Raw genomic sequence first — 25,183 nt, forward strand, 5'->3', positions numbered from 1 at the left:
TTTAGACACAAAAAAATCGGCAGGTCCAGACAACCTTGAGCCTTACTTCCTAAAGTTAGCCGCTGATTTTATTGCATTGCCTCTGACTTATCTTTTTAATCTATCCCTGGAGACAAACGAAATTCCCCTTATTTGGAAATCTGCCTTTGTTCTCCCACTGTTAAAAGGAGGGGACCCCACTGTGCTAAACAACTATAGGCCCATCTCCAAACTGTCTTGTTTTAATTAAGGTGCTGGAATCCATTGTAAACCAACAACTGAAGGACTTTTTATCAACTAACAGTATTTTATCTGAATTTCAATCTGGTTTTAGGAAAAAATATAGTACGTCAACAGCTGCTTTAAAAGTAGTAAATGATTTTATTGAATTTTTAGACAATAAGCAACACTGTGCAGCCCTTTTCGTTGACCTATCAAAGGCTTTCGATACTGTGGATCATGCCTTATTGTTACAAAGACTATGCAGCATCGGTTTGTCTGATCAAGCTGTCTGTTGGTTTAAAAACTATCTATCAGGCAGATCCCAGTGTGTGCGAGCAGAAGGTATTACTTCTAGCTCTCTTAATGTATCCAAGGGTGTGCCACAGGGATCGGTTCTAGGACCTTTATTATTTACTATTTATATTAATAGTCTAGATCATAAAGCTCCGAACGCAAATTTTCACTTTTATGCTGACGACACAGTGATATATTGCTCTGCGTCTACCCCAAATCAGGCTCTCTGTCAGCTCCAAACTGCTTTTAACACTGTGCAACGTAACCTGTGTGATTTAAAACTTGTTTTAAATGCTGACAAGACAAAGCTCATGCTGTTCACTAAAGCTAAATCAAAGCCCTCGGACCTCCCTCCTATCACCACTTTCCAGGGCTCTGTGGTTGAATCTGTGTCTCAATATAAATATCTGGGAATTATAATTGACGATTCTCTCTCTTTTAAACCTCATATCCAGCAACTTGTGAAAAAAACTAAAGATAAAATTAGGTTTTTACTTTAGAAACAAATCTTGTTTTTCTTTTGAAGCCAAAAAAAGACTTGTTGCTGCAACATTTATGTCTGTGTTGGACTATGGTGATGTTTTATATATGAATGCATCTTCAAAATGCCTACAGTCTTTGGACACGGTCTACCACGGAGCACTGAGATTTGTTACTAATTTTAAAACCCTCACGCACCACTGCACTTTGTATGCTCAAGTTGGATGGTTTGCCCTGTCCACCCGCAGACTCCATCATTGGCATATCCTTATTTATAAGACTATCCTCGGTGTTCTTCCTTCATACCTGCAGAAGTATGTAATTCGAAAAAGCACAGGTACTTATCAGCTCCGCTCTGAGGACTTGTTCTTACTAACCTAAAGTCCGTACTGAACTGGGGAAAAGGGCATTTAGTTATGCTGCTCCCTTCGCATGGAACCAGCTGCAGAATGAACTGAAACTTAAGGAGCTGGTTTCTATAAACAGATTTAAATCCCTTCTTAATGATGTTGAAGCGGGCTCTTCTGTCTGTACATGCTTTGTTTGATGATGTTCTGACTGTGACTCTATTTATATGTTCTCTGTTGTTTTTTTTAAATTATTGTCTGTAACTGTGGAACTGTGCTGCTGCCTGTCTTGGCCAGGACTCTCTTGTAAAAGAGATTTTTAATCTCAATGAGACTTCTCCTGGTTAAATAAAGGTTAAATAAATAAAATAAAATAAAAATACATGCTTACAATCATGCCATCCAGCGTGTACAAATATAGGATAATGGGAATTATATTTTGTGCCAAGTAAAGTCCAGTTAAGGAGGCTCCAAAGGTGCAGATAGCAGCTCAGAACTACTCTCCTGCTTGGGACCAGCTTAGATGGGGCATCTTGGCCAGCATGGACAAGTTGGGCCAAAAGTCATATGGCCATACAAGGGAGACACAAAATCCTGGAGTAACTTAGCAGGTCAGACAGCAAGCATCTCTGGAGGGAAGGAATGGGTGACGTTTCGGGTTAAGACCCTTCTTCAGACTATGTCCTATGACCATTTATGGGACTATGACACTTGGGCAGATTTATGGACAGGAGAGTTTTTGAAGGATAATGGGCCAAATGAGACAACTGCAGTGTGCCAACTAGGTTGGTATGGACAATGTGGGCCGAAGGGTGCTGTTTCCACAATGTACAGCTCTCAGTCAATGGGAATTGTTGATCAGTAGGTCTGCTTCTCCCTCCACAGATGCTGCCCGACCTGCTGAGTGTCCAGAGTTCTCTGTGGTATGAATGCTCCGCCGGGGGGCTTGGTGCCCGGTGGCACTCACCTCGGATCCTGCGGAGGAGGGTGGTTCCGCAGCCTGGCCGCCCGCTGTGCTGGACCCCCGGGCTGGAGGTGGAGGTGGAGTACAGGCCGGCGTTCCTGCCGCTTTGCCGGGGCTCTGGGCTGGGGCTGGGGCTGCCCGGCGCCGCCCTCCAATCCACCTCCTCGTCGGCCGGCTCGTAGCCCGGGTTGTCCCGGCTCCAGGCCTGGCGGCCCCCGACTCCGCCTCGGCCTCCTCCGCCGGGGCCAGCGGTCTCCTCCTCCTCCTCTTCCTCCGGCCGGCTCTCCGCGCCCCGCACCCGGCTCATCTCCAGCTGCTCACCGCCGGCCTTCTGCAGGCGGGAGGAAGGCTGAGGCTGTGGCTGGGGTTGGGGTTGGGGCCGCACCCGGGAGCTCATGGTCGTGTGTGTGGCGGTGCCCCCGGGGCCCGCGTCTCCCTGGCAACCCGCTGGGCCTCAGGCCTCGGACACTCGAGTTCCGCCACCGCCGCGCTCCCTCACAGCGGCGCCCGCTGCCTGCTCGCCATCCAACACCCCCACCGATCAGGATCACTCGGTAACCCCGCTCCCGACATCCATGTCACCGACGACCCGCGATCAAGACCCGCGACCTAGGCCTCCCCGCGGTCCCGCCCCACTCCCGAGACTGACACTCGCACCCACCAATCACAGCGCGGCCTGGGGGGCGGGACCTGGTCCAGCCCGGCGGCTACTGGCCAGTCCGCGTGTCACTCTAACCGAACATGACGTAACATAGGGGCGGGACCTGACCCAGCCGGGCGACTACTGGTCAGTCCGCGTGTCACTCTAACCAAACATGACGTAACATAGGGGCGGGACCTGACCCAGCCGGGCGACTACTGGTCAGTCCGCGTGTCACTCTAACCAAACATGACGTAACATAGGGGCGGGACCTGACCCAGCCGGGCGACTACTGGTCAGTCCGCGTGTCACTTGGGGGCGGGACCTTGCAATGTCGCGCGGCCATTGGTCATAGCGCGCGTCAATCAAAGCGTCCACTCAACGCCCGCCTCCACGTGTAACTATACCCAGCCACTGACACTCTCCTCCGCCTAGCGGAGTTGGTCCTCACCCTCAACAACTTTACGTTTGACTCCTCCCATTTCCTCCAAACACAAGGCGTAGCTATGGGCACACGCATGGGCCCCAGCTACGCCTGCCTCTTTGTCGGGTACATTGAACAATCCTTGTTCAATACGTACCAGGGCCCCATCCCCGACCTCTACCTCCGTTACATTGACGACTGCTTTGGGGCCACCTCCTGCACCCACACACAACTGACTGACTTCATCCACTTCACCACCAACTTCCATCCGGCAATTTCCGACACTTCCCTACCATTCCTTGACCTCACCATCTCCATCGCAGACGACAGACTTCTGACCGACATACACTACAAACCAACTTACTCACATGGCTGGTACACAAAATTGCTGGGGAAACTCAGCGGGTGCAGCAGCATCTATGGAGCGAAGGAAATAGGCGACGTTTTGGTCCGAAACCCTTCTTCAGACTGATGGGGGGTGGGAGAAAGAAGGAAAAAAGGAGGAGGGGGAGGAGCCCGAGGGCGGGCGGATGGGAGGGTGGGAGGAGACAGCTAGAGGGTTAAGGAAGGGGAGGAGACAGCAAGGGCTAGCAAAATTGGGAGAATTCAATGTTAATGCCATACGGACGCAAGGTCCCCAGACGGAATATGAGGTGCTGTTCCTCCAATTGACTCACATGGCTATCTGGACTACACGTCTTCCCACCCTGCCCCCTGTAAAGACTCCATCCCCTACTCCCAATTCCTCCGCCTACGCCGCATCTGCTCCCAGGATGAGACGTTCCACACCAGGACATCGGAAATGTCCTCGTTCTTCAGGGAACGGGGATTCCCCTCCGCCACCATTGATGAGGCTCGCACCAGGGTCTCAACCATACCCCGCAACACTGCTCTCTCTCCCCATCGTGAACACCTCTGCGCTGCTGAAAAAGGTCCAGCAGAGACTGCACTTCCTGAGGGTGCTCAGGAGGAATAACATCACTCAGAGACTGCTGCTGTCCTTTTATCGGTGTTCCATTGAGAGCATCCTAACATACTGTGTATGCGTATGGTACACCAGCTGCACAGCGGCTCAGAGGAAAGCGCTCCAGAGGGCCATTGACAACGCCCAGAGGATTGTCGGCTGCCCTCTCCTTACCTTGGAGGACTTACACAGTTCCCGCTGCATCAAAAAATCCCCGAGTATTATAAAGGACATTTCCCACCCCGGACACTCCCTGTTTGAACTGTTACCGTCAGGCAGACGGTACAGATCTACAAGGACAAGGACAAACAGACTTAAAAACAGTTTTTACCCCACTGCTATAAAGGCACTAAATGTAGCCGCCAAGGAACGCAGGGGCGATACATACTAAGAGACTGTGAAATCGACAGAAGGATGTAGGGCTGGGTGTTTATGCGTGCTATTTTTATGATATTTATTTTAGTTGTTTATCTTTTTTAAATATTTACCTTGTATGTATCGTTAGCTTTTAGAAATGTTTGAATGGTGCACTGACTGGATGACATTTTACAATTTCGTTGTACATGGTTCATGTTACAATGACAATAAAGAAACTATTCTATATTCTATCCCCGCACTCACAACAAGGGCAGAGTCCCCCTAGTCCTCACCTTTCACCCCACCAGCCGGCAAATACAACAAATAATCCTCCGCCATTTCCGCCACCTCCAACGTGACCCCACCACTCGCCACATCTTCCCATCTCCCCCCATGTCTGCCTTCCGCAAAGACCGCTCCCTCCGCAACTCCCTTGTCAATTCTTCCCTTCCCTCCCGCACCACCCCCCCCCCGGGCACTTTCCGTTGCAACCGCAAGAAATGCAACACCTGTCCCTTCACCTCCCCCCTCGACTCCATTCAAGGACCCAAGCAGTCGTTCCAGGTGCGACAAAGGTTCACCTGTATCTCCTCCAACCTCATCTACTGCATCCGCTGCTCTAGATGTCAGCTGATTTACATCGGGGAGACTAAGCGGAGGTTGGGCGATCATTTCGCCGAACACCTCCGCTCAGTCCGCAATAACCTACCTGAACTCCCGGTGGCTCAGCACTTCAACTCCCCCTCCCATTCCCAATCCGACCTCTCTGTCCTGGGTCTCCTCCATTGCCAGAGTGAGCAACACCGGAAATTGGAGGAACAGCACCTCATATTCCGCCTGGGTTGCTTGCGTCCGGATGGCATGAACGTTGAATTCTCCCAGTTTTGCTAGCCCTTGCTGTCTCCTCCCCTTCCTTAACCCTCGAGCTGTCTCCTCCCATCCCCCCGCCCTCGGGCTCCTCCTCCTCCCTTTTTCCTTCCTTCTCCCCCCCCACCCCCCATCAGTCTGAAGAAGAGTTTCGGCCCGAAACGTCGCCTATTTCCTTCGCTCCATAGATGCTGCTGCACCCGCTGAGTTTCTCCAGCATTTTTGTGTACCTAAAGATACACAAGGTGCAGGAGTGGCGGAGGGAAGGATGGTTTGAATGGGTGCCGGATTTTCTGGAGCATCTTCCTAATGACTATATTTTGTATGTTCAAAGTTAATAAAGAAAACTAGGCAGGAATATCAAAATGATCACCTGCAGCTGAGAAACAGAAAAGATGATTTGTGTATGAAGACGCCATGACCGAAGCAAAGAGCGGAGACGGAAGCCGGTTACGGAAATGGCGCTAAAGATTACCCATGCCCCTACTATGAGTGGGCTATCTTGCTCCGCTATAGGATCTTTGATTCAGCCCTTCGAGCCAGTACAATTATCAGGGCTGTCAACTCTCACACTTTGAGCGTGAGAATCACGCATTTGGACAAATTCTCACGCTGATCACAAATTTCTCACGCTCTGTCGTGAGAAATTCTGTGATCAACGAAAATTTCAAAACTCATATAAACTGCATGGGCTGCGGGTGTTGGCGAGCCGGTGCTGAAGCAGCGGCGAGGACAGATGCGGGGAGCCGGGGCTGGCGAGTGTTTGCGGGGCTGGCGAGTCTCTCACTGCAGCTCTGGCCATGGAGCAGCTTCAGTGCAAGAGTCCCGGGCTGTCGGAGGCGTCAGAAGCGTTGCGCCGCTGACATGAGAGTCTATATGCCGAAGGGACAGAGACTCTCAAAGGGAGGGGGAGACAGAGAGACGGGGGGAGGGGAGGGAGAGAGACAGGGGAGAGAATGGGGAGAGAGAGGAGGGAGAGGGGGAGAGAATGAGGGAGAGGGGGGAGAGAGAGGGGAGAGAGGGAAAGAGAGGAGGAGGGGGAGAGTGAGGTGGGAGAGAGGGAAAAGAGAGAGCGAGGCGGTGAGGGGGAGGCAGAGAGTGAGGGGGGAGAGAGAGGGGGGGAAGAGGAAGAGAGGGAGGAGTGAGATGGAAGAGAGAGGGGAGAGAGGGGAGGAGAGGGTAGGAGAGAAGGGGAGAGGGAGGGGGAAGAGGGGTGGTAAAAGAGAGGGAAAGGGGGAGAGAAACAGGGTAAAGAGAGAGAGGGGGCAAAGTGAAAAGAAGAGATAAGAGACAAAGAGAGAGCAAGGGGGAGAGTGAGGTGGGAGAGAGAATGGGGGAGAGAGAGGGGGTAGAGAAGGGGGAAAGAGTGGGGGTGAGAGGAGAAGGAGAGAGAGGTGACATAGAGAGGTGAGATGGAGAGAGAGGGGAGAGAGTGTGTTGAGAGAGAGAGGTGGAGAAAGAGGAGGAGGGAGAAAGAGAGAGAGAGGGGAGAGATGGAAGAGGGAGAGGGGGAAGAGGAGAGGGGGAGAGAGAAGAAAGGGAGGGGGAGAGAGAGAAGAAAGAGGGGGAGGGGGAGAGAGGTAGTGGAAAAAGAGGGGGAGAGAGAGGGGAGGGGGAAGAGTGAGGTGGGGGAGAGAGAGGGAGAGAGAGGGGGGAGACGGGAGAGAGAGAGGGAGAGTGAGAGGGGGAAAGGGGGAGGGGAGAGAGAGGGGGGGAGAGAGGGGGGAGAGACGTGGAGAGAGAGGGTGGTGAGAGGAGAGAGAGTGGAGGAGAGGGGGGAGAGAGAGGGGGGAGGGAGAGAGAGGGGAGAGAAAGATAGCGGGAGAGAGAGAGGAGGGGACAGAGGAGAGAGGAAGAGAGAGAGGGGGAGAGAGGGGGACAGGGAGTGAGAGAGAGAGAGAGAGAGAGAGAGAGGTGGGAGAGAGTGGGATTGAGAGGCAGGGCTGCCAACTCCCATGCATTGAGCGTGAGAATCACGCATTTCACCAAATTCTCATGCTGATCACAAATTTCTCACGCTCTGTCGGGAGTGGGGCTGGCGAGTGTTTGCTGGGCTGCCGAGTCGCTCACTGCAGCTCCGGCCATGGAGCAGCCTCAGTGCAAGAGTCCCAGCCTGTCAGAGGCGTCGAAGCGTTGCGCTGCTGCCGTGAGAGTCTCTGTGCCAAATTCGCCCAGGTGACCGGCATGGATCAGGCTGCGGCTCGGTGCATCCTGGAGGACAACCAGTGGCAGCTGGAAGTAAGTACCAAGTACTGGGTAGAAACGGTGGAAGATAGTGGACTTCAAATGGGAGTGGTTGGATAAAGAATCCTGCTTGCCTGCTAGATTTTCACTTACTGTAACTGCAAGAAAAATGTTCCCGATGTTGGGGGAGTTCAGAACCAGGGGTCAGAGTTTAAGAATAAAGGAGGGGCCAGTTAGGACTGAGATGAGGATAAACTTTCTTCACACAGAGAGTTGTGAATCTGTGGAATTCTCTGCCACAGAAGGCAGTGGAGGCCAATTTACTGCATGTTTTCAAGCGAGAGTTACATTTAGCTCTTGGGGCTAACGACATCAAGGGATATGGGGAAAAAAACAGGAAAGTACTGATTTTAGATGAACAGCCATGATCATATTGAAGGCAGTGCACCTATTTTATATGTTTCTATGCTTGAGTATATGGCAATAAAACTCGATCACTTGATTTTGAAGCATTCATGCATGGTGGAGGTATAATGTAGTCATAGAGTGATGCAGTGTGAAAACAGGCCCTTCGGCGCAACTTGCCCACACCCGCCAACATGTCCCAGCTACACTACCTGCTTTGGCTCCATACCTCCAAACCATATATCAGTCTAACTGTTTCTTAAATGTTGGGATGATCCCTGCCTCAACTACCTCCTCTAGTAGCTTGTTCCATACACCCACCACCCTTTGTGTGGAAAAAGTTACCTCTTAAAAAGTTACCTCTTAAAAATACATCATACAAAAATAATTGAAATTATACTTCTACAATGCACTAAAACATGATTTTAATACATCAAATTTCAAAAGGTCCCAACCCTGGGAGGGGGACACCCTACTTCCACACCCTCTCCAGGTACCCCCAAGGCCAGTGATCAGAGATCACGCAGCCCCCTCACTTTCAAAAACGCTCCACGGTCCCTGGTTCAGACAGAGAACACTGCCAGATGTGAGCGAGGAACTGAGGCCAGGGGGATGGGATAAGTGTAATATTAAAATGACATGCAAGGTGTCAGGCTGTCTGTCACACCATACAGCCATGATAACCCATTATTTCCTTCAGCTAAATATTGGGAAGGTTGCACTTTTGTCATTTGCCACTCAATTATGGAGGCCAAGTGTGCATCCAGAGTCAAGGTCTGGAATAGTACTAGGCGTGTGGTCAAAGCTGGGACCAGGGGAGTGTTCAGCACTGGGAACCTAAGCAGGTAAGCAGCTATGATCAGGGTAGAATAGGGGCCAGGTTGGACTCAGGGACACGAATGAGAGAAGGTATGCAATGGAGTCAGGGTCAGGAGTAGTACCAGGCATGCAGTGAGACCCAGGTTGGTCAACATGGGCCAAGTATTTGATTATAATCTGATTTCCATACATGAATATACTAGGATCATTCATATGCTGCATGTGTTGATCAGTGCCTGGTCTTTATTGTGGAATGTAATTAGGAATGTAATTTAGTCTAACCTTATTCATAGCTAATCCAATTTAAAGCATATATATTGCATTCAAGTGTAAGTTAAAAGACTCGCTACAGTATGCACCATCTTGCACAATTTCAAGCCAAAAAATGCAAACGTTCCGTACCAATGGGAGGGGGAACACCCTCCACCCCCCCCCCCCCTTCCCCGGTCACTACGCTCCCTCGGGCTTGGTCTCTCACAATTTCTCACTCCCAACTCTCACCCAATGTTGGCAGCCCTGTGAATATAATATTCCTTTCATCATAAAACACCAAAGAGAGGAAGTGATACAATCTATTCACATCTTAATTCTCACAATCATTTGTGAGAGTGAAGGACTCGGGTGCCTCATATGCTGTGCTTTGTAATGTAAAACAGTTTAACCTCTCAGTAGATCAGAAAATAAGACGTGAATCAAAGTCTTTATTCATCTTGTTCAATAAACAAAGTGCAATTTTGCACATCTTGAGAAATGGAGCACCACAGCAAACAACACAGTGGTTTGAAAAAGGGCTTCTCATACATGTCAATTAACAAATAAAACACAAAGAAGTATTTCCACTATTTCCTCTCATTCAGCTGAGAAATGGAGCACTAGCCTACATTCTGGCAATAAAACAGACAATGCAATGCACTCAATGGCTATGTTTTGAGATCTACCTACACTAATCAGACAAGCAGATGCATGATAATCACTGCTTCAAGAACAGACAGTGCAATTAAATTATTTACACTAAAATGAAAATATAAATCACACTTAAAGTTAAATCAAACGAAGTCAACAGGATTTAAACTGAACATAACGTTTACTGAATTTGTCTGCATGTGGGCTCTCCTAATGCAGTGGTGTACCTGTTGTCGGCTGTCCCTCAAAATAAGTTGTCCTGCCACAGCACACTGCCCAATATTGAATTGTAGTATGAACAGAGATGGTCTCTCTGCTCTTTTGCACTCTTAGCCCCCGTGTTACCTGGAAAACGCTGCCGTGACACCAAAGTCGCGTCGTTTACACCACTCCTCCACGCACCTGGGGTTATGCTTACATAGATACATAGATACATAGAAAATAGGTGCAGGAGTAGGCCATTCGGCCCTTCGAGCCTGCACCGCCATTCAATATGATCATGGCTGATCATCCAACTCAGTATCCCGTACCTGCCTTCTCTCCATACCCCCTGATCCCTTTAGCCACAAGGGCCACATCTAACTCCCTCTTAAATATAGCCAATGAACTGGCCTCAACTACCCTCTGTGGCAGAGAGTTCCAGAGATTCACCACTCTCTGTGTGAAAAAGTTTCTTCTCATCTCGGTCCTAAAGGATTTCCCCCTTATCCTTAAGCTGTGACCCCTTGTCCTGGACTTCCCCAACATCAGGAACAATCTTCCTGCATCTAGCCTGTCCAACCCCATAAGAATTTTGTACGTTTCTATAAGATCCCCTCTCAATCTCCTAAATTCTAGCGAGTATAAGCCAAGTCTATCCAGTCTTTCTTCATATGAAAGTCCTGACATCCCAGGAATCAGTCTGGTGAACCTTCTCTGCACTCCCTCTATGGCTATAATGTCCTTCCTCAGATTTGGAGACCAAAACTGTACGCAATACTCCAGGTGTGGTCTCACCAAGACCCTGTACAACTGCAGTAGAACCTCCCTGCTCCTATACTCAAATCCTTTTGCTATGAAAGCTAACATACCATTCGCTTTCTTCACTGCCTGCTGCACCTGCATGCCTACTTTCAATGACTGGTGTACCATGACACCCAGGTCTCGCTGCATCTCCCCTTTTCCTAATCGGCCACCATTTAGATAATAGTCTGCTTTCCTGTTTTTGCCACCAAAGTGGATAACCTCACATTTATCCACATTATACTGCATCTGCCAAACATTTGCCCACTCACCCAGCCTATCCAAGTCACCTTGCAGTCTCCTAGCATCCTCCTCACAGCTAACACTGCCCCCCAGCTTAGTGTCATCCGCAAACTTGGAGATGTTGCCTTCAATTCCCTCATCCAGATCATTAATATAAATTGTAAATAGCTGGGGTCCCAGCACTGAGCCTTGCGGTACCCCACTAGTCACTGCCTGCCATTGTGAAAAGGACCCGTTTACTCCTACTCTTTGCTTCCTGTTTGCCAGCCAGTTCTCTATCCACATCAATACTGAACCCCCAATACCGTGTGCTTTAAGTTTGTATACTAATCTCTTATGTGGGACCTTGTCGAAAGCCTTCTGAAAGTCCAGATACAACACATCCACTGGTTCTCCCCTATCCACTCTACTAGTTACATCCTCGAAAAATTCTATAAGATTCGTCAGACATGATTTACCTTTCGTAAATCCATGCTGACTTTGTCCAATGATTTCACCACTTTCCAAATGTGCTGCTATCCCATCTTTAATAACTGACTCTAGCAGTTTCCCCACTACCGATGTTAGACTAACTGGTCTGTAATTCCCCGTTTTCTCTCTCCCTCCCTTCTTAAAAAGTGGGGTTACGTTTGCTACCCTCCAATCCTCAGGAACTACTCCAGAATCTAAAGAGTTTTGAAAAATTATCACTAATGCATCCACTATTTCTGGAGCTACTTCCTTAAGTACTCTGGGATGCAGCCTATCTGGCCCTGGTGATTTATCGGCCTTTAATCCATTCAATTTACCCAACACCACTTCCCGACTAACCTGGATTTCACTCAGTTCCTCTATCTCCTTTGACCCGCGGTCCCCTGCTATTTCCGGCAGATTATTTATGTCTTCCTTAGTGAAGACGGAACCAAAGTAGTTATTCAATTGGTCCGCCATATCCTTGTTCCCCATGATCAACTCACCTGTTTCTGACTGCAAGGGACCTACATTTGTTTTAACTAATCTCTTTCTCTTCACATATCTATAAAAACTTTTGCAGTCAGTTTTTATGTTCCCTGCCAGTTTTCTTTCATAATCTATTTTCCCTTTCCTAATTAAGCCCTTTGTCCTCCTCTGCTGGTCTCTGAATTTCTCCCAGTCCTCTGGTATGCTGCTTTTTCTGGCTAATTTGTACGCATCATCTTTTGCTTTGATACCATCCCTGATTTCCCTTGTTATCCACGGATGCACTACCTTCCCTGATTTATTCTTTTGCCAAACTGGGATGAACAATTTTTGTAGTTCATCCATGCAGTCTTTAAATACCTTCCATTGCATATCCACCGTCAACCCTTTTAGAACTAATTGCCAGTCAATCTTGGCCAATTCACGTCTCATACCCTCAAAGTTACCTTTCTTTAAGTTCAGAACCGTTGTTTCTGAATTAACAATGTCACTCTCCATCCTAATGAAGAACTCAACCATATTATGGTCACTCTTGCCCAAGGGGGCACGCACAACAAGACTGCTAACTAACCCTTCCTCATTACTCAATACCCAGTCTAAAATAGCCTGCTCTCTCGTTGGTTCCTCTACATGTTGGTTTAGATAACTATCCCGCATACATTCCAAGAAATCCACTTCCTCAGCACCCCTGCCAATTTGATTCACCCAATCTATATGTAGATTGAAGTCACCCATTATAACTGTTTTGCCTTTGTTGCACGCATTTCTAATTTCCTGTTTGATGCCATCCCCAACTTCACTACTACTGCTAGGTGGCCTGTACACAACACCCACCAGCGTTTTCTGCCCCTTAGTGTTTCGCAGTTCTACCCATACCGATTCCACATCCTCCAAGCTAATGTCCTTCCTTTCCATTGCGTTAATCTCCTCTCTAACCAGCAACGCTACTCCACCACCTTTTCCTTCCTCTCTATCCCTCCTGAATATTGAATATCCCTGGATGTTCAGCTCCCTGCCTTGGTCACCCTGGAGCCATGTCTCCGTGATCCCGACTATATCATAATCATTAATAGCTATCTGTACGTTCAACTCATCCACCTTATTACGAATGCTCCTTGCATTGAGACACATAGCCTTCAGGCTTGTTTTTGCAACGCTCTTACCCCTTATACAATTATGTTGAAAAGTGGCCCTTTTTGATTTTTGCCCTGGATTTATCTGCCTGCCACTTTTACTTTTCACCTTGCTACCTATTGCTTCCGCCCGCATTTTACACCCATCTGTTTCTCTGCTCACCCATTTAAGAACCCCACCACCTCTTATTCTCTGTTTATTATTGTTTTCTTCTTTCCCCCCTACATGTTGGGTCTGAATGCTTTCCTTCTCTGCCTCCTGCCTCACACACTGTCTAATAGCTTTCTCTATTTGAGTCCCTCCCCCCAACCATTCTAGTTTAAAGTCTCTCCAGTAGCCTTTGCAAATCTCCCCGCCAGGATATCGGTCCCCCTCGGGTTCAAGTGCAACCCATCCTTTTTGTACAGGTCGCACCTTCCACAAAAGAGGTCCCAATGATCCAGAAATTTGAATCCCTGCCCTCTGCACCAGTCCTTCAGCCACGCATTTATCCTCCACCTTGCTCCATTCCTACTCTCACTGTCGCGTGGCACAGGCAGTAATCCCGAGATTGTTACCTTTGCTGTCCTACTCTTTAACTCCCCTCCTAACTCCCTAAATTCTCCTTTCAGGACCTCTTCTCTTTTTTTACCTATGTCATTGGTACCTATATGTACCACGACCTCGGGCTCCTCTCCCTCCCCTTTCAGGATATCTTGGACACGTTGAGACACATCACAGACCCTGGCACAAGGGAGGCAAACTACCATCTGGGTCCCCCGACTGCGTCCACAGAATCGCCTATCTGACCCCCTAACTATAGAGTCCCCTATTAGTATTGCTCACCTCTTCTTTTCCTTACCCTTCTGAGCAACAGGACCGGTCTCTGTTCCGGAGGCCCGGCCGCTGTCGCTACCCCCAGGTAGGCTGTCCCCCCCAACAGTGCTCAAACAGGAGTACTTATTGTCAAGGTGTACAGCCACCGGGGTACTCTCTAGTCCCTGCCTGTGCCCCTTGCCTCTCCCAACCGTGATCCACTTGCCTGCCTCCTGTGGTCTTGGAGTGACCACCTCCCTGTAACTCCTATCAATGACTTCCTCGCTCTCCCTGACCAGACGGAGGTCATCGAGCTGCTGCTCCAGGTTCCTAATACGGTCCCTTAGGAGCCCCATCTCGATACACCTGGCACAGATGTGGACGTCTGGAGGGCTATCAGACTCTATGACTTCCCACATCTGACATCCAGAACAGTAAACTGCCCTGGCCATCATACTCCCCTTACCTAGGATACAATACAAAACAAACTGCTACAATACAGTACAATCAGCAGGGATCTGGCTCCCAATCAGCTGCTCCCTCTTGTCTGCTTCCACCAATCAGCGGCTTCCTCAAACCCACTTGTTTTTGAAGTGGAACTTGGAACGTTGCAGATTTCAGCGACTCCTCCCTCTGCGACCTCTCCAACGGCTCTCGGGCCTGTCTGACTGTCCACCAAGTCACCATCCTACATGGCTGTCGCTGATCCTGCAGCTGCACCTCTCGTGCAGATAAGGTTGTGCAGAACACATGCTGCAAACACAATAGTCTCAACATTCTTGGGCTCCTGCTCCATAGTTTTGAGCAAGCATCGAAATCTGTTTGCCAGGATGCCAAATGCATTTTCTACAACCCTCCTAGCCCTCGACAGCCTGTAATTAAAGATCCTCTGGACCCTTGTCAAATGCCTGTGTGGGTATGGCTTCATTAACCTGGGCCTTTGTGCAAACGCATCGTTAGCAACCATTGAATAAGGAATGTCCGGGTTGTCTTCTCCTGGCGGAGGTTTGGGATCGGGTATGCCTGCTGTTCTGCCCAAGGGATGTCTCTCTCCAAATCCTGCCATCAGCGACACTTCAAGGTGTGCCCACATCCACATACTGGAAGTTGTAGTTTGAATCCACCACAGCTAACAGTACAATAGAATGGAATTTTTTGTAATTAAAATAATTTGAGCCACCATTGGGTGGACAACGAATGGCCACATGCTTGCCATCCAGAGCCCCACATGTGTGTGTAAAGTTCCATCTGTTTTCAAACTCAGCGCCACTCTCTTCCACGCATCTGGTGTACTGGGTCAGTCCATCTCATCATCTGCATAAAAATCGATAATGGCCTCGCAGGTCTCTCGGACAATCCTGCTGATGGTGTTGTGGGCAACCAGAAAGTTGTCGGGGTGACTCTTGTAAGAATCACCTTTTATTTATTTAGCGAATGCAAAGTCCTTTAGCCAAGCAGTTGCCTCTTGATCTGCTGTATGAAGGGTGACAAGTCCTCCTTTGAGTCTTTGTTGAGGGCATGCTTCAATGATGTGTTGCATTGTTTGCTGCTCTCCACAAGCACACCGTGGGGTTGAGCTGCTGCCCCATTTGTGAAGGCTGGCCAAGCAGGGGCCATGTCCAGTCCTGAATCTATTCAGCGTCGTCCACTGCTTCCTTGGGAGATTGGTGCCAGGGACCGGTAGGGTGGGGTCTGACACCAGATGTTTATTTGGGACGTCCTTGGACTCCCATTCCCTTTTCCAAGCTGATTGGATGGTGAAATCAGCTGGTGGTGGGTTCTTCCAAATTGGTCGTCTAGATGGAAGTCGAGCAGTGGGTGGGTTGAAGATGTCCATGTGAATTGGCAGGTGAGGGGAGTTTTTGGTCTTTTGGAGCATCCTTTGAGTGAGGACTACTCGCCGGATGTGTGGAGGGGCTATGTTGGATAGGACAGGGAGCCAGGGGAGTGGTGTTGAGCGGATTGTTCCTGTGATGATCCTCATTGTTGAGTTCAATTGGGTGTCCACATGGTGTGTGTGGGATGACCTGGACCAAACAGGGGCACAATATTCGGCTGAAGAAAATGCAAGGGCTAGTGCTGAAATGCGCAGTGTGGGGGCTGCTGCCCCCCACTTTGAGCCAGCAAGCTTACTGAGGAGATTGTTTCTGGACTTCACCTTAGATGCTGTTCTTTTAAGATGTTCCTTGAAGGATAGGCTCCTGTCAAGGGTCACTCCGAGGTAGGTTGGAGTGGGGGCATACTTCAGTTTGGTCCTGCTCAGATAGATGTTTGGTTCTCTTGTGGCTTCTGCATTATGGAGGTGGAACACACTGGAGACCGTTTTTGCTGGGCTTGGTTTTAGGCGCCAGGTTTTGCAGTACTCGTCCAGTTTAGCAAGGTCTTCATTGAGCACCTGTTCCAATGTACCAAAATCTGGTGCTTGGAAGGCCAAACAGATGTCATTTGCATAGATGAATTTGCGGGATTTGGTGGTGGGTAGGTCATTTGTGTAAAATCACCTGATGCCAAGTAGTGGAGGGTGATGTCTAGGCGCAGGCCTGGTTCCAGTGGATTCCTCATAACTGTGTCATGTTTTATCAGCAGAGGTCCCACGTTAGTCTTCAGCTCATTAAAGAGCTCAGGTGGTATTCTGATGAAATTTTTAAATGCAGAGCGATCCTCTTCACACAGCACATTAAGCAGCTTGTCATACTGTCCAAACAGAGATCTCCTTTGAAAGAGGGGCTTCACCCACTGAGACCTCTTCTTAATCTTCCTCTTCACGCTTTCCCTTCTGCCTTCATTGCACAAGCGTTCTTGCATCAGATAAAGGGCTGCTGCATACAACACTCGAACAAAACACCATGCCATCCTGAACTCCAGTTGCCTTCTTGCACTCATGTTTCCGAATGAGTTAATTTAAACATGGGAGGATTTTTATAGTAGACACTGCATTACATCATTTTTACCATGTGCTGATTTTTCCACATGTCAGTAGTCATTGGTGGCTCAAGAGTAACTCGGGAGAGGAACTTGGTACATCGCAGAAATGAGAAGTAAACGGCAAACTTAGACATACTCGTGGGAACTCGTAGTAACTCGTGAACATACACGTGGAATATCGTAGAAAACCACGAGTTTGATTTTTTCTTTAACTCGGGATAACTTGTGGGTGAACACGCACCGTGGGACAGGACTAGATTTAGCTCTTAGGGCTAACGGAGTCAAGGGATATGGGGAAAAGGCAGGAACAGGGTACTGATTTTGGATGAGCTATGATCTTATTGAATGGAGGTGCTGGCTCGAACGGCCGAATGGCCTACTCCTGCACCTAGTTTCCATGTTTCTCTGGCAGTTCGTTCACGATATGGACTTCCCAAAGTGAAAAAGTTGCCCAAGGTCCCTCTTGAAATATCTCCCCTCTCACCTCAAACCTATGACCTCTGGAGTCATAGAATCAGAGGCATACTGCATGGAAACAGGCCCTTCAGCCCAACTTGCTCACACTGACTAATGTGCCACATCCACACTAGTTCCACCTGCATGTGTTTGGCCCATTTCCAATTAACCCTTTCCTATCAATGTACCTGTACAAATGTCTAGTTTTAGAATCCTCAATCGTGGGTGAAAGGCACTGGGCCTGTACTCGAGTGCTGGAGCTTAGGATGAGGGGGGCACCTCATTGAAACTTACCAAATAGTGAAAGGCTTGGATAGAGTGGATGTGGAGAGGATGTTTCCACTAGTGGGAGAGTCTAGGACCAGAGACCACAGCTTCAGAATACAAGGACATGCCTTTAGACAGGAAATGAGGAGGAATTTCTTTATCCAGAGGGTGGTGAATCTGTGGAATTCATTGCCAGAGATGGCTGTGGAAGTCATTGGGTATTTTTAAGGCAGAGATTGATAGGTTCTTGATTAGTACGGGTTATGGGAAGAAGGCAGGAGAATGGGGTGAGAGGGAAGGGTAGATCAGCCATGATTGAATGGTGGAGTCGACTCGATGGGCCAAATGGCCTAATTCTTGTCCTATAAATGTACAGACTTGTGAAATAATGAAGATACTTTCAATGAAATAACTGTCGACAATGTTCACAGAATATTGGAGGTTTAATTAATAGAATATTACAATGACCATAAGAGTTGCCACTAATATTTTGACAGAGTGAAGACAATTGCTAACGATCTTCCATGGATAAAGTTGAATTTTCCGAAAGCCACTGTAATTGGAAGTAGATGACTTAACCCGACCATCTCACAATGGACCATCCAATGTTAGCTGTGCCCATCTCAATAAATGATTTAATCTTTAGACTTTACTTTAGACGTCAGAGATGCAGCTCAGAAACAGGCCCTTCGGCCCACCGAGTCCGCACCGACCAGCGATCACTAGCACTGGGGACAATTTACACTTTACTGAAGCCAATGAACCTACAAACCTGCACGTCTTTGGAGTGTGGGAGGAAACCGGAGCACCCGGAGGAAACCCACGCAGGTCACGGGGAGAACGTGCAAACTCAGTACAGACAGCACCCGTAGTCAGGATGGAACCCGGGTCTCTGGCGCCGTGAGGCAGCAACTCTACCGCTGTCACCATGCCGCCCAGCTCTGCAAGCTTCTGATGATAGTGTGGATTAGTCCACAATGAGGCTTCTTCTGACGAGAGTTTAATAGAGTCTTGTCATGGTAGGAGATGGTCAGAGAAAGTCTGCGCAGGTTCAGAAACCTGCATTAAAACATAGAAAGTAAAGATTGTTATCAATTCATATTAAATTAAAAGGATCATGTTCACAAGTCATAGGAACAGAATTAGGACATTCGGCCCATCGAGTTTATTCTACCATTCAATCATGGCTGAATTATCTTTCCCTCTCAACCCCATTCTCCTGCCTTCTCCCCGTAACCCTTGACACCCGTACTCCTGCACTTATTGTCTACTGTCTATTGTTCCCATAAACTCTATCATGTATAATAATCAAGAACCTGTCAAACCCCGCTTTAAATATACCCAATGACTTGGCCTCCACAGCAATGAATTCCACAGATTCACCACCCTCTGACTGAAGAAATTCCTCCTCATCTCCTTTCTAAAGGAACGTCCTTTAATGCTGAGGCTGTGCCCTCTGGTCCCAGACTCTCCCACTAGTGGAAACATCCTCTCCACATCTACTCTATCCAGGCCTTTCACTATTCGGCAAGTTTCAATGTGTTTGCTTCTTGGTAAATAAACAAAACTTGTGTCTCCCTTGAAACTTGTTGCCCCTACCTCTATTTCAAGGTTGCAGAAGCCATCTGTTACTGTCCCCCTCCTTCTCTCCCTTGCATTCATACTCTAACAGTAGACACAGAGTGCTGGAGTAACTCAGCAGGTCAGGCAGCATCTCTGGAGAACATGGACACAGAGTGCTGGAGTAACTCAGCGGGTCAGGCAGCATCTCTGGAGAACATGTATAACATGTATAACACAGCAAAGAGTAGCGGTAAGGCAGAGGATTGGGAAACTTTCATAGGACAACAGAAGGAAACAAAACGGGCAATACGGGCTGAAAAGATGAAGTACGAGGGGAAGCTGGCCAGGAATATAAAGAAGGACAGTAAAAGCTTCTTTAGATATGTTAAGGGAAAAAGAGTAGCAAAGTCAAATGTGGGTCCCTTGAAGGCAGACACGGGTGAAATTATTATGGGCAACAAGGAAATGGCAGAAGAGTTGAATAGGTACTTCGGATCTGTCTTCACTAAGGAAGACACAAACAATCTCCCAGATGTACTGGAGGACAGAGGATCTAAGGGGGTAGAGGAACTGAAATAAATTTTCATTAGGCGAGAAATAGTATTGGGTAGGCTAATGGGACTGAAGGATGATAAATCCCCTGGGCCTGATGGTCTGCATCCCAGGGTCCTCAGGGAGGTGGCTCTAGAAATAGTGGACGCATTGGTGATCATTTTCCAATGATCAATAGATTCAGGATCAGTTCCTTTGGATTGGAGGATAGCAAATGTTATCCCACTTTTCAAGAAGGGAGCGAGAGAGAAAACGGGGAATTACAGACCAGTTAGCCTGACTTCGGTGGTGGGAAAGATGCTGGAGTCAATTATTAAAGAGGTAATAATGGGGCATTTGGATAGCAGTAAAAGGATTAGTCCAAGTCAACATGGATTTATGAAAGGGAAATCATGCTTGACTAATCTTCTGGAATTTTTGAGGATGTGACAAGTAAAATGGATGAAGGGGTGCCAGTGGATGTAGTGTATCTAGACTTTCAGAAAGCCTTTGATAAGGTCCCGCACGGGAGACTGGTGACTATAATTAGAGCACATGGTATTGGGGGTAGGGTGTTGACATGGATAGAAAATTGGTTGGCAGACCGGAAGCAAAGAGTAGGAGTGAACGGGTCCTTTTCAGAATGGCAGGCAGTGGCGAGTGGAGTGCCGCAAGGCTCGGTGTTGGGGCCGCAACTGTTTACCATATATATTAATGATTTGGAAGAGGGAATTAGGAGCAACACTAGCAAGTTTGCAGATGACACAAAGCTGGGTGGCAGTGTGAACTGTGAAGAGGATGTTAGGAGGTTGCAGGGTGACCTGGACAGGTTGAGTGAGTGGGCAGATGCGTGGCAGATGCAGTATAATATAGATAAATGTGAGGTTATCCACTTTGGCGGCAAAAACAAGGGGGCAGATTATTATCTCAATGGGGTTAGGTTAGGTAAGGGGGAGGTGCAGCGAGACCTGGGTGTCCTTGTACACCGGTCACTGAAAGTTGGCGTGCAGGTACAGCAGGCAGTGAAGAAAGCTAATGGCATGTTGGCCTTCATAACAAGAGGATTTCAGTATAGGAGTAAAGAGGTTCTTCTGCAGTTGTACAGGGCTCTGGTGAGACCACATCTGGAGTATTGTGTACAGTTTTGGTCTCCTAATTTGAGGAAGGACATCCTTGTGATTGAGGCAGTGCAGCGTAGGTTCACGAGATTGATCCCTGGGATGGCGGGACTGTCATATGAGGAAAGATTGAAAAGACTAGGCTTGTATTCACTGGAGTTTAGAAGGATGAGGGGGTATCTTATAGAGACGTATAAAATTATAAAAGGACTGGACAAGCTAGATGCAGGAAAAATGTTCCCAATGTTGGGCGAGTCCAGAACCAGGGGCCACAGTCTTAGAATAAAGGGGAGGTCATTTAAGACTGAGGTGAGAAAAAACGTTTTCACCCAGAGAGTTGTGAATTTATGGAATTCCCTGCCACAGAGGGCAGTGGAGGCCAAATCACTGGATGGATTTAAGAGAGAGTTAGATAGAGCTCTAGGGGCTAGTGGAGTCAAGGGATATGGGGAGAAGGCAGGCACGGGTTATTGATAGGGGACGATCAGCCATGATCACAATGAATGGCGGTGCTGGCTCGAAGGGCCGAATGGCCTCCTCCTGCACCTATTTTCTATGTTTCTATGTCTGTTTCTATGTAACATGGACACAGAGCGCTGGAGTAACTCAGCGGGTCAGGCAGCATCTCTGGAGAACATGGATAGGTGGCGTTTCAGGTCGGGACCCTTCTTTAGACTGAAAGAAGGGTCCAAACCCAAAATGTCACCGCTCCATGTTCTCCAGAGATGCTGCATGACCCGCTGAGTTACTCCAGCACTTTGTGGTTTGTTTTGTAAGCCAGCATCTTCAGTTCCTTGTGTCCATACTTACAGTCCCCAACTACTCTAGTCCCACGTGCCTGCATTCATCCACCACCGCTTGTTTCTAGACGGGGTAGTTTTCTTTACACGCTATTCCTATTTGTGTCCGTTTCTCATCTGAAGCATCTCTCCTACCTCCAGGGTCTGCGCCAGCTCCTCACACTCTCTGTGTTCCTCAGAGTCAGTCTTTCCGACGGATCCTTTGCCTGCAGCGGGTCGCAGCCAGTGTCAGGGCTTTGAGGAGAGACACAATAACGCCCAGGAACGGAGACTACAGAGAGTGGTGGACACTGCCTGGTCCATCACAGGTACTGACCTCCTCACCATCGAAGGTCCATCATAGCTACTGACCTCCCCACCATCGAAGGGATTTACAGGAGTCGCTGCCTGAAAATGTCAGCCAGCATCATCAGAGACCCACACCACCCTGGCCACGCTCTCATCTCGCTGCTACCATCAGGATGAAGGTACAGGAGCCTGAAAACCGTGACCTCCAGGTTTCTTCCCAACAACCATCAGGCTGTTGAACACTGCCCAACACTAACCTCAGCAACTGTGATCTTCTATTGTATGTATGACAAACATCTTCCCAGCTGTCATCAGGCAACTGAACCATCCTATCACCAACAAGAGAGCGGTCCTGACCTCCCATCTACCTCATTGGAGACCCTCGGACTATCTTTGATCGGACTTTACTGGACTTCATCTTGCACGAAACGTTATTCCCTTTATCATGTATCTGGACACTGTGGGCAGCTGGATTGTAATCATGTATAGTCTTTCCACTGACTGGATAGCACGAAACAACAAAGCTTTTCACTGTTACCTCTGTACACGTGAGGATATTAAACTAAACTAAACTATTATAGTTACCAAATATTATGAATTTATTGCATTATTGATTGTTATATATTTATCAGTGTTATTGCATAAGCTGTACCAGGTAAGAATGTCATTATTCCGTTACGTACATGTGACAACTAATCACTCTTGACTCTCAATGTTCAGAAGAAATAACCATCACAAAACTTGTGCCTACCTCAGTCTGTGTTACGTAGTCGAATGGAGATGAGCGTTACTTGGTTTTTACCAATCGAGAACCTGTGTTAATTGAGCAGAAAAGAGAGTCCTGGTCATGGACACAGTGAATGGTAGGTCTCTGGGTAGTGTTGTAGAGCAGAGGGATCTAGGAGTACAGGCGCATGGTTCCTTGAAGGTCGAGTAGCAGGTAGATAAGGTGATCAAAATGACTTTTGGCACTTTGGCCTTCATCAGTCAGAGTATTGAGTATAGAAGGTGGGAGGTCATGTTGCAGTTGTATAAGACGTAGGTGAGACCGCATTTAGAATATTGTGTTCAGTTCTGGACACCATGTTATAGCAAAGATATTGTCAAGCTGGAAAGGATTCAGAACAGATTTACGAGGATTGTTGCCAGGACTAGAGGGTGTGAGCTAGAGGGAGAGGTTGAGTAGGCTGGGTCTCTCTTCCACAGAGCGTAGGAGGATGAAGGTGATCTTATAGAAGTACAAAAAAACATGAGAGGAATAGATCGGGTAGATGCACAGAGTCTTTTGCCCAGAGTAGGCAAAATCCCATTGGTTCAAGGTGAAGGGGAAAAGATTTAATAGGAATCCGAGGGGTAACTTTAGCACACAAAGGGTGGTGGGTGAATGGAACAAGCTGCCAGAGGAGGTAGTTGAGGCTGGGGTTATCCTATAGTTTAAGAAACAGTTAGACAGGTACATGGATAGGACAGGTTTGGAGGGATATGGACCAAGCGCAGGCAAGTGGGACTAGTGCAGCTGGGACATTGTTGGCCGGTGTGGGCAAGTTGGGCCGAAGGGCCTGTTTCCACACTGTATCACTGTATGACTCTATGCGAGGTTCTCTGGGCTACTGAGGTCCAGAGAAATGAGAGAGTAATAAAAAGGAACGGCAGATGCTGGTTTATACCAAAGATAGATGTAAAGAATAACTTAGGGAGGTCATGTTGCAGTTGTATAAGACGTTGGTGAGGCAACATGTAGTGTTTTGGGTTCCGGGTCGAGACCCTTCTGCAGCCAGTGTTACTCTAGAAGGATAGAGGTACGGTGGGGGGGGGGGGGGGGGGGGGAAACTGAGGGTGGGATAAGGTCCGATTTATGGGCCCAAGTGTTGGATGATTAATGTGCTCACTGTGCCTCTAATGAAGTGTTTAAGCCTCAACCCCACCCTATGGGCACAGATACAAGATCAGCAAATCACACTCACTTGTCTAGTGTTCTGCCTCTTGCCGCTGTTCAAGATAAAAACAGAAAGGGAATTACTTACATGGTGAAGAGGATATAACAACCCGCGGCAGCTTTCCTGTTTAGTGCAGGATGTTCTCCGGCATTTCCTCCGGTATTTTCCCAGCTAATCCCAGCACTTTTCTCATCTTATAAACCGTGGTCTGATGTTGACACAATAATGCAGGAATGTCACAGAGTCTTGAATCGAACAGCACGGAAACAGCACAGCGAAGTCACTGGAGACATTTCATTCCTTCATAAGCCATAGGAGCAGAATTAGGCCATTCGGCCCATCAAGTCTGCTCCACCATTCTATCATGGCTGATCTATCTTTCCCTCTCAACCCCATTCTCCTGCCTTCTCCCCATAACCCCTGACACACATACTAATCCAGAATCTGTCAATCTCTGCCTTAAAAATCTCCATTGACGTGGCCTCCACAGCCTTCTGTGGCAATGAATTCCACAGATTCACCACCCTCTGACTAAAGAAATTCCTCTTCATCTCCTGCCTAAAGGAACGTCCTTTTATCCTGTGGCTAGACTCTGGTCCTAGACTCTGGCCTTAGACTCTCCCACTAGTGGAAACATCCTCTCCATATCCACTCTATCCAGGCCTTTCACTATTCGGTAACGGGCCTGTCCCACCTAAGCGACTTTCTCGCCGACTGCCGGCACCCGTCATAGGTCGTTGCAGGTTGCCAAAAATTTTCAACATGTTGAAACTCCAGCGGCGACCAGAAAGATGCTACGACTCTGGGTGACTGAGGAGACGACTCACACCTATACAGGCGACGTGTTGCGGGGTGAAGCCTGTATGGTCGTGAGTAATCGCCCAAAGAGTCGTACCTTTTTCTGGTCGCCGCTGGATTTTCAACATGTGTAATATTTTCGGCGACCTGCAGCGACCTATGACGGGCGTCGGCAGTCAGTGCCGTCTTAACGCATGGGCAGTTGCACGGGGCCCACGAGCAAAGGGGCCCCAATGATAATCTATGTGTTGTTGAATGTTATTGTAGAACATGAAAACGGAGAAGAACATCGCAAGTGCATGACGGCATAATTGATTCGGCATAAAGAAACTGGAAGTGTAGGGGCCCCAGTGCACTGCTTTGCCCGGGGGCCTAGAATGCTGTTATAACCATATAACCATATAACAATTACAGCACGGAAACAGGCCATCTCGACCCCTCTAGTCCGTGCCGAACACATAATCTCCCCTAGTCCCATATACCTGCGCTCAGACCATAACCCTCCATTCCTTTCCCATCCATATAACTATCCAATTTA

General features: G+C 48.2%; 1 protein-coding gene and 1 long non-coding RNA gene across 2 annotated transcripts in view; both read right to left on the reverse strand.

The window, feature by feature from the left end:
- The window catches only part of pkd2 (polycystin 2, transient receptor potential cation channel), an 83,083-nt gene extending 80,171 nt beyond the window's left edge, over positions 1-2,912 (reverse strand). Inside the window, exon 1 of the mRNA XM_033020164.1 lies at positions 2,290-2,912. Within this exon, the coding sequence (XP_032876055.1) occupies positions 2,290-2,683 (394 nt within the window). The 5' untranslated portion in view covers positions 2,684-2,912. The remainder of the gene's footprint in view (positions 1-2,289) is intronic.
- A 15,549-nt stretch (positions 2,913-18,461) lies between these two features.
- LOC116970993 lies at positions 18,462-24,204 on the reverse strand. The gene is made up of 3 exons (XR_004411381.1): positions 23,875-24,204; positions 22,662-22,723; positions 18,462-18,669 (listed from the first exon to the last, which is right to left on the reverse strand). It is a non-coding gene; the product is annotated as an uncharacterized LOC116970993 (long non-coding RNA).
- Between the last annotated feature and the right edge of the window lie 979 nt (positions 24,205-25,183).

This window comes from Amblyraja radiata, chromosome 1 (genome assembly GCF_010909765.2).
Source record: "Amblyraja radiata isolate CabotCenter1 chromosome 1, sAmbRad1.1.pri, whole genome shotgun sequence".
Taxonomy (NCBI): Eukaryota; Metazoa; Chordata; class Chondrichthyes; order Rajiformes; family Rajidae; genus Amblyraja; species Amblyraja radiata.